At 51.4% G+C, this 8,791-nt stretch overlaps 1 protein-coding gene across 5 annotated transcripts in view; it reads right to left on the bottom strand.

The window, feature by feature from the left end:
- Window positions 1–1,031: 1,031 nt before the first annotated feature.
- si:dkey-230p4.1 (trichohyalin) overlaps window positions 1,032–8,791 on the bottom strand; it is a 34,457-nt gene continuing 26,697 nt past the window's right edge. For 4 of the 5 annotated variants that reach the window (XM_044365684.1, XM_044365687.1, XM_044365685.1 and 1 more), the window contains 11 exons: window positions 8,022–8,791; window positions 7,716–7,967; window positions 6,789–7,454; window positions 3,945–4,055; window positions 3,430–3,870; window positions 3,265–3,351; window positions 2,535–2,687; window positions 2,209–2,361; window positions 1,634–1,690; window positions 1,487–1,552; window positions 1,032–1,402 (listed from right to left, as the gene is read on the bottom strand). The exon at window positions 8,022–8,791 is cut by the window's right edge and continues 1,068 nt beyond it. In XM_044365684.1, the coding sequence (XP_044221619.1) occupies window positions 1,175–1,402; window positions 1,487–1,552; window positions 1,634–1,690; window positions 2,209–2,361; window positions 2,535–2,687; window positions 3,265–3,351; window positions 3,430–3,870; window positions 3,945–4,055; window positions 6,789–7,454; window positions 7,716–7,967; window positions 8,022–8,791 (2,984 nt within the window). In that variant the 3' untranslated portion in view covers window positions 1,032–1,174. The remainder of the gene's footprint in view (window positions 1,403–1,486; window positions 1,553–1,633; window positions 1,691–2,208; window positions 2,362–2,534; window positions 2,688–3,264; window positions 3,352–3,429; window positions 3,871–3,944; window positions 4,056–6,788; window positions 7,455–7,715; window positions 7,968–8,021) is intronic. The other variant, XM_044365688.1, reaches the window with a different exon arrangement.

Raw genomic sequence — 8,791 nt, 5'->3', positions numbered from 1 at the left:
CGTTCACCTTTTATTGTCTTTTTAGTTTATTTCCACTTTTTAAAATTCAGTTTTCCATTTCGTTCACACCTGTTTCTGTTCTTTAGTACCTGCAGTAATTATTGTTTAAATGTATTTTTATTATGAAAATCAGGGCAGTGTCTTTTTATACACATGAGATGAATAATTGTGATTTCTGTGGAACAGGAACATGACAGAAACAAACCCGCTCTGAGTTTTCCAGTGGAGTCGTTTTATTAGAAAATAAAACCAAACATTTCCATTTTTCTGTTGCTGGAAGCTGAAAAACAAGTTTGATGTGATTATTTATGTTTACAACATTTAAAAACATAATTTAAGTCATTTTGCTTAAATATTTTATTACTTAACTTAGATTAAGGTGTTTGGTGAGTTTTCAGGTGTGAATTAAGTAATTAAGGATTAATTGGGGGTAAATTTAAGGGATCGTTTGTTTTATTTTGAAAGTAACTGTTCTGCACTTCCTTCCTTCTGTCTGGGAAACCGGTCTGAACTGCCTCCCTCGCCCACAGAGAGAGAGAGAGAGAGAGAGAGAGAGAGAGAGAGAGAGAGAGAGAGAGAGAGAGAGAGAGAGAGAGAGAGAGCAGGGGCATGATGGGAAATGTAGTCTCATTAAACCACAGTTTTAATTATTTATTTTTCTTCTTCCTGTGTTCCTGCGTCACTCAGCGCTTCCTCTGCTCTGAGGTCAGTGCGCCCCCCGCTGGTCTCCTCGTGTTACTGCAGACAGATTCAGCTTCACTCAGTGACAGCCCCCCCCCCCCCCCCCCCCACCACCACACACACACACACACACACACACACACACACACATCACAGCCACCATGTGATTCATAACAGTAAGATGATGACATCATGATGACATCACAAAAAAGTAAAAACAACAAATCAAAAACAACTTCATATTAAAAAAACCAAAAACTTTATTTTTACACAAACACACAGCTGACCTCTGACCTCCAGCTGGACTCATATATATATATATACTCATATATGGATCATATAAACATAAATACAACTCAATAAATAACTTTATTGTGTATGTGCTTTAAAACAAACAAGCAATCGCTATAGCAACAGGACACAGCCGACTGTCTTTAAGGCTGTTTGGATGAACAGTTTTTGGTCAGAAGCTTTGGTCATTTGTTCTCTGGCATTATGATTGGCTGAGGGACATCCTAAACTCCTCCTCCTTCAGGCTACGGTCCAATCGCTGCGTCTCTGACTCCAGGACAGACGGGATTGGATGACGTGTGACGGCGGCCAACGAATCACTGAGGTCGTGTCGCAGTGAGAGCAGCCATTGGCTGTTTTTGGAGGACTGATGGATAAACTCCGCCCTCTGCTGGTGATCCACAGCCAATGAGAGGCGAAGCTGACTCACCTGAGGAGAGGAAAGATGGTGACATCATCAAGATTCACTGAACACATCAAAACATACAACGTTCTTCTTCTGAGTTGTTCTCACCTGGTCCTCCAGCTCTCTTACTCTGCTTCTCAGTCTCTTCTCTTCTTCTGTGGTGTCTGCAGAGTCCTGAACAAACACATCAGCTTTACACACATAAACACACACTGATATACCTGTGGCTGTGTGTGTGTGTGTGTGTGTGTGTACCTGAGATCTGCTGCTGTCAGTCATCTGCAGTCGGAGTCTCGACCGCTCCTCCTCCACCTGAACAACATGAAACATGAAACTCTCAGTGTGTGTGTGTGTACCTGTCTCAGTGTGTGTGTGTGTGTGTGTACCTGTCTCAGTGTGTGTGTGTGTGTGTGTGTGTGTGTGTGTGTGTGTGTGTACCTGTCTCAGTGTGTGTGTGTGTGTGTGTGTGTGTGTGTGTGTACCTGTCTCAGTGTGTGTCTGTGTGTGTGTGTGTGTGTGTACCTGTCTCAGTGTGTGTGTGTGTGTGTGTGTGTGTGTGTACCTGTCTCAGTGTGTGTGTGTGTGTGTGTGTGTGTGTGTACCTGTCTCAGTGTGTGTGTGTGTGTGTGTGTGTGTGTGTGTGTACCTGTCTCAGTGTGTGTGTGTGTGTGTGTGTGTGTGTGTGTGTGTGTGTACCTGTCTCAGTGTGTGTGTGTGTGTGTGTGTGTGTGTGTGTACCTGTCTCAGTGTGTGTCTGTGTGTGTGTGTGTGTGTGTGTGTACCTGTCTCAGTGTGTGTGTGTGTGTGTGTGTGTGTGTGTGTGTGTGTACCTGTCTCAGTGTGTCTCTCAGTGTGTTTCTGTCTCTCTTCAGTTTTTCTTTCTGATTTTCCAGATGTGAGTTCTTCTTGTTCAGTCGTTTCTGTTCCAGTTCCAGTTCAGCCACGAGATGCTGCAGGACCACCAGTCTGTCCTCCACCCCCCGCTGACACACACACACACACACACACACACACACACACACAAAAACACACACACACACACACACACACACACACACAAACACACATTACTTTAGCAGTTATCTCCGGCTTCATCACGAGCTCGTGGTTTCCAGGTGTGACACTGATCTAAGAAGCCAATCAGAGACACACTGACCTCATCAGGGTGTGGCCCCGCCCCCCCGCTCTGCTCCTGTTGGTGGGCTCTCTCTCTGTAGCCAATCATAGCTGCCTCTGTTTGCTCCAGAGCCGATCGGACGCGATCCCTGTCCTTCTCCAGCTCCTCTGTCCTCTGAGTCAGCGTGTACACCTTCACAACAACAACAACAACAATAAAACATCCACAAAGATTAAAGCAGCATCGATCACAACGTCACAGAAACTCGAAAAAGCAAAGTTTCTCATCGGAGAGCTCGTCTGTCTCCTCGCTGCCAGTGTTTGGTGGTTATAACAGGATCTGGATATATGGCGTTAACTTACTGTTGATACGTCTTATTTCTGTTCAGAGCTTTTAAAACATGAAATTATGGGACATTTGTTATAATTTATGTTCATTTTTGTTTCTTTGTGATTTTGGTATCTGTTGTTGTAACTTTACTGTCCTCAGTGGAAAATAATGTTTAGCTTCAGCAGCATTCATACAGGAGGATGATTTAAAATACAGAAATACAGTAAAAATAAAATAATGTGTTTCATTTCATCAGTGTTTATATGTTACATGTTTATACGTCTTTTCTTTTGTGTTTTGGAAGAATAAAAACAGGAAGTGAACCCACAGACGGTCAGTGGGAGAGGAGTGTTTAGCGCTAGCTAGCTAGCGTATTAGCTGTTAGCTGCTGTAACATTAACGCAGACAACTCAGTGAAGCTCTGTGAGATGTTTTGTACCTCCGCTTCTCTCTGCCTCAGCAGCCTCCTGATCTCCTCGTTCCCCTGCAGCAGAGAGGAGATCTGCTCCTCCTCCTCTTCCTCCTGCTCCTCAGGAGATTAAAACACATTTTAAAAACATCATGAAGTGCCGACTGTGTTTGCAGCAGTTCAGCGTTTTCTTACCTCTGCTCTTCCTCTCGTTATGTCCGTTTCTTTGTCTCTTCTCCTCCTCTGTCCATCCAGCTCCTCCCCCCCTCTCTCTCTCTCCTCCTCCCTGGACCTCCACTCCCTCTCCAGCTCCTTCTCCTTCTCCTTTAGTGTCTGGATTTCTCTCATGAGAGCTTTCAGTTTAACATCCTGGTCTTCCTCCATCTCTTTCACTTGGCTCCTCCACTGCACCTCGGCCTCCCTCCTCTCCTCCTCTGCCTTCTCTTTCTGTTGTCGAGCCTCCTGCAGCTCCTCCATCATCTCCCTCCTCCTCCTCTCCAGGGCCTTGGCTCTAGCTCTCAGCTCCTCCACCTCTCCTCTGTCCTTCTCCACCTCCTCCCTGACGGTGGCCAGATTCTCCTCCCTGATCCTCTCCTTCAGAGCGCTCCTCAGACGCTCCCCCTCCGTGTGACTCTCCTGAACAAGAGACGGAAAGACGTCACGACTACAAACTAATGATGTTTAGCTGAATAGTTCTTCTTCTTCTGTACCTGCAGGAGGAGTTTGAGTGTGGTCATCTCCTCCAGTGCAGCTCTCAGGCCCTCCTTCATCTGCTGCTTCTCCTCCTCCTTCACCTCCTGCCTCTGACTCAGCTCAGACACCTGAACAGAGAGGAAACTGAAACTGAACCTGGTCAGCAGGACAAACGTGACATTTATAGCAGTGAGAACAGAACACAGTTTAGTTTTCTGGTGTTTAGATTTACAGCCTCAGCGGTGTTGTTAATAACAACCACTGGTCACTAACTGGGAACGAACCACCATCAAGCGTTATCGAGACAAGGAAACATCTGTCGAGAACACCAGTAGACGCTGCTCACCGCTGTAGATGAATCGTTCATCTGTGGTTTCAGTGCTTGTTCATTCGTGTTTATTGGTGAGATTCATCTGAAACGAGCTTTTCAGCGACCGATGGTCAAAACTTTAGATACGTTTGAACAAACATTTTCAATGTTGTGCTGTTAAATCAACAGAATTGAAGGTATTTAGAGAGAGAAAGACTCCGACTCGTGTTGTTTCTGCAGCTCAGACAAGCGTGCTGGAGGTTTAATCCAATCAGATCACAGCCTCTCAGAGTGAATTCACCTCCAGGTCGTCTCTCACATTAACCTGTTACTGGCTGTGTTTCAGACCTTTGTTGACAAGAATTGATCATTATTATCGGGTGAAATTTATTTGTTCTGCTATCAGGCTGCAAATGTGGACGAATCCCTGTAAACCGTCCGTTGACCTGTCGATGTAAACCTGCTGCTGCGTGACCGAGTTGTATTTTATTTTATTTATTTATATGAACTGAAACTAATCGCTCCTCTGAGATAAATAAAGTTGTCTGAATCTGAATAAAAAAGATCAACTCAACTGCTCGACTACTTTTTGGGAGTAGTTGATGAAAATGCAGCTAGTAGCACCTGCAAGCTAACGTTAACCGAACAAGTCGCACTTACAAGCTAATGTTGACCGAACAAGTCGCACTTACAAGCTAACGTTGACCGAACAAGTCGCACTTACAAGCTAACGTTGACCGAACAAGTCGCACTTACAAGCTAACGTTGAGCGCTACAAGTCCTGCTGCTGTTTGTTTTTCTCATTATCGAGTCGAGTCAAACCTTCTTATATTTGATTTAATAACAGAGGTGAGAAAACAAAGCAACAGGTTCATTAACAAGCTTTGCTACATTTTCCCTTCAGCTGTTGAGTTTTAGGTTTATTTACACAAACAGCTGACTCACAGACGAGCAGCGCGTCACACCGACGAGCAGCGCGCGACACCGACGAGCAGCGCGTCACACCGACGAGCAGCGCGTCACACCGACGAGCAGCGCGTGACTCACCGACGAGCAGCGCGTGACTCGCAGACGAGCAGCGCGTGACTCACCGACGAGCAGCGCGTGACTCGCAGACGAGCAGCGCGTGACTCGCAGACGAGCAGCGCGTGACTCGCAGACGAGCAGCGCGTCACACCGACGAGCAGCGCGCGACACCGACGAGCAGCGCGTGACTCGCAGACGAGCAGCGCGTCACACCGACGAGCAGCGCGTCACACCGACGAGCAGCGCGTGACTCGCAGACGAGCAGCGCGTCACACCGACGAGCAGCGCGTCACACCGACGAGCAGCGCGTGACTCGCAGACGAGCAGCGCGTCACGCCGACGAGCAGCGCGTCACGCCGACGAGCAGCGCGTCACACCGACGAGCAGCGCGTGACTCGCAGACGAGCAGCGCGTCACGCCGAAAAGCAGCGCGTGACTCGCAGACGAGCAGCGCGTGACTCGCAGACGAGCAGCGCGTGACTCACAGACGAGCAGCGCGTCACACCGACGAGCAGCGCGTGACTCACAGACGAGCAGCGCGTCACACCGACGAGCAGCGCGTGACTCACAGACGAGCAGCGCGTCACACCGACAAGCAGCGCGTGACTCACAGACGAGCAGCGCGTGACTCGCAGACGAGCAGCGCGTCACACCGAGCAGCGCGTCACACCGACGAGCAGCGCGTCACACCGAGCAGCGCGTCACACCGACGAGCAGCGCGTCACACCGACGAGCAGCGCGTCACACCGACGAGCAGCGCGTCACACCGACAAGCAGCGCGTCACACCGACAAGCAGCGCGTGACTCGCAGACGAGCAGCGCGTGACTCGCAGACGAGCAGCGCGTGACTCGCAGACGAGCAGCGCGTCACACCGACGAGCAGCGCGCGACACCGACGAGCAGCGCGTGACTCGCAGACGAGCAGCGCGTCACGCCGAAAAGCAGCGCGTGACTCGCAGACGAGCAGCGCGTGACTCACAGACGAGCAGCGCGTGACTCACAGACGAGCAGCGCGTCACACCGACAAGCAGCGCGTGACTCACAGACGAGCAGCGCGTGACTCACAGACGAGCAGCGCGTGACTCGCAGACGAGCAGCGCGTCACACCGACGAGCAGCGCGCGACACTGACGAGCAGCGCGTGACTCGCAGACGAGCAGCGCGTCACACCGACAAGCAGCGCGTGACTCACAGACGAGCAGCGCGTGACTCGCAGACGAGCAGCGCGTGACTCGCAGACGAGCAGCGCGTCACACCGACGAGCAGCGCGTCACACCGACGAGCAGCGCGTGACTCGCAGACGAGCAGCGCGTGACTCGCAGACGAGCAGCGCGTGACTCGCAGACGAGCAGCGCGTCACACCGACGAGCAGCGCGTGACTCGCAGACGAGCAGCGCGTGACTCCGCCTCTGTCACACATCAATTTCACCTCTCGACTCACTTTGACTGTTTGACGGTTTCACACGAGTGGAAACACGTAAACGATACATAGTGAACATCTGTATTAGTGTCCATGATATACACACCTGAGCCTGCACTCCTCTCAGCTCCTCCTGAGCCTCCTCCCTCCTCCTCCGCTCCTTCTGCACCTCCTCTCTGAGAGCCGTCACCTCCTTCTCTGTCCTCCTCAACTTCTCCTCTACTTCCTCCCTCTCCCTTTGTTCCCTCTGCACCTCCTCTTGCAGTATCCACGACTCTTCCGCCATCCTCCTCTGCTCCTTCTGCACCTCCTCTCTGAGGCATGACACCTCCTTCCTTTTAGTCTTCAGCTCCTCCTGGACCTCCATCTTCTCTCCTTGTTCCCTCTGCAGCTCTTCTTTAAGTACAAACACCTCCCTCTTGCTCCTCCTCCAATCCTCCTGTGCCCCTTCCCTCTCCCTCTGCTCCTTCTGCACCTCCTCTCTGAGAGCCGTCACCTCCTTCTCTGTCCTCCTCAACTTCTCTTCTACTTCCTCCCTCTCCCTTTGTTCCCTCTGCACCTCCTCTCTCAGTATCGACGACTCCTCCGCCATCCTCCTCTGCTCCCTCTGCACCTCCTCTCTGAGGCATGACACCTCCTTCCTTTTAGTCTTCAGCTCCTCCTGGACCTCCATCTTCTCTCCTTGTTCCCTCTGCAGCTCCTCTTTAAGTACAAACACCTCCCGTTTGCTCCTCCTCCAATCCTCCTGTGCCCCCTCCCTCTCCCTCTGCTCCTTCTGCACCTCCTCTCTCAGAGCTGTCACCTCCTTCTCTCTGCTCCTCAGCTCCTCCTTTATAACATCCTTCTCCCTCTGCTCTTTCTGCACCTCCTCTCTCAGAGCTGCCACCTCCTTCTCTCTGCTCCTCAGCTCCTCCTTTATAACATCCTTCTCCCTCTGCTCCTTCTGCACCTCCTCTCTCAGAGCTGCCACCTCCTTCTCTCTGCTCCTCAGCTCCTCCTTTATAACATCCTTCTCCCTCTGCTCCTTCTGCACCTCCTCTCTCAGAGCTGCCACCTCCTTCCCTCTGCTCCTCAGCTCCTCCTGTACAACCTCCTTCTCCTTTTGCTCCTTCTGCACCTCCTCTCTCAGAGCAGTCACCTCCTTCCCTTTGCTCCTCAGTTCCTCCTTTATAACCTCCTTGTCCCTCTGCTCCTTCTGCACCTCCTCTCTCAGAGCAGTCACCTCCTTCCCTTTGCTCCTCAGCTCCTCCTGTACAACCTCCTTCTCCTTTTGCTCCTTCTGCACCTCCTCTCTCCTCTTCCCAATCTCCTCTTGTGCCTCATCCCTCTCCCTCTGCACCTCCTCTCTGAGAGCTATCACCTCCCTCTCCCTCCTCCTCAGCTCCATGGACAGGCCTGCCTTCTCCTCCTCCAGCTCTCTGACTCTGGATCTCACCCTCTCCTCCACCAGGAGGTGCTGACCTCTCTCGTTCTCCACCAGTCGCCCTCCCTCCTCCTTCACCTCTCTCAGTTCATTCTCCAACCTCCTCCTCTCCTCCTCTGCCTTCCTTAGCACCTCCCTTTGTCTATCGATTTCACTCTCCTTCATCATCAGGTCATCCTCCAGCCTCCTCTTCTCCTCCCTGACCCTTCTAAGCACCTCCTCCTCTCCCTTCCTCCCCTCCTTGGTCTCCTTTAGTTTGTTTTCTAGTGTCCTCTTCTCCTCCTCTGCCAGCCTCAGTTCCTCTCTTTGCTCCTTCACCTCCTTCTCCGTGTCTTTCCATGTGTCTTCCAGCCTCCTCTTCTCCTCCCTGGCTCTTCTAAGCACCTCCCTCTCTTCCTCCAGCTCCTCCTCTACTTCCCCCACTTTCTCCTCCAGTCTCCTCTTCTCTTCCTCCACCTCCATCAGCTTGTTGTCCAGCCTCCTCCTCCTCTCCTCCTCTATCCTCCACAGTGCCTCCCTCTCTCTCCCCTCCTCCTCCCTCTCCTCTAGCACGACTCTCAGCTGCTGCGTCTCCTCCTCTCGCTCCTTCAAAATGCGGAGGATCTGGGCTGCCTCCTTTGCGCTCCGCTCCGCCTTCGCCCTCCCCTCCTTCACCTCCTCCTCCAGCCTGTGGTGGACCTCCTCCC

The sequence above is a fragment of the Thunnus albacares genome, chromosome 11 (assembly GCF_914725855.1).
Source record: "Thunnus albacares chromosome 11, fThuAlb1.1, whole genome shotgun sequence".
Lineage (NCBI taxonomy): Eukaryota > Metazoa > Chordata > Actinopteri > Scombriformes > Scombridae > Thunnus > Thunnus albacares.
This window is presented reverse-complemented; position numbering and strand designations above follow the sequence as displayed.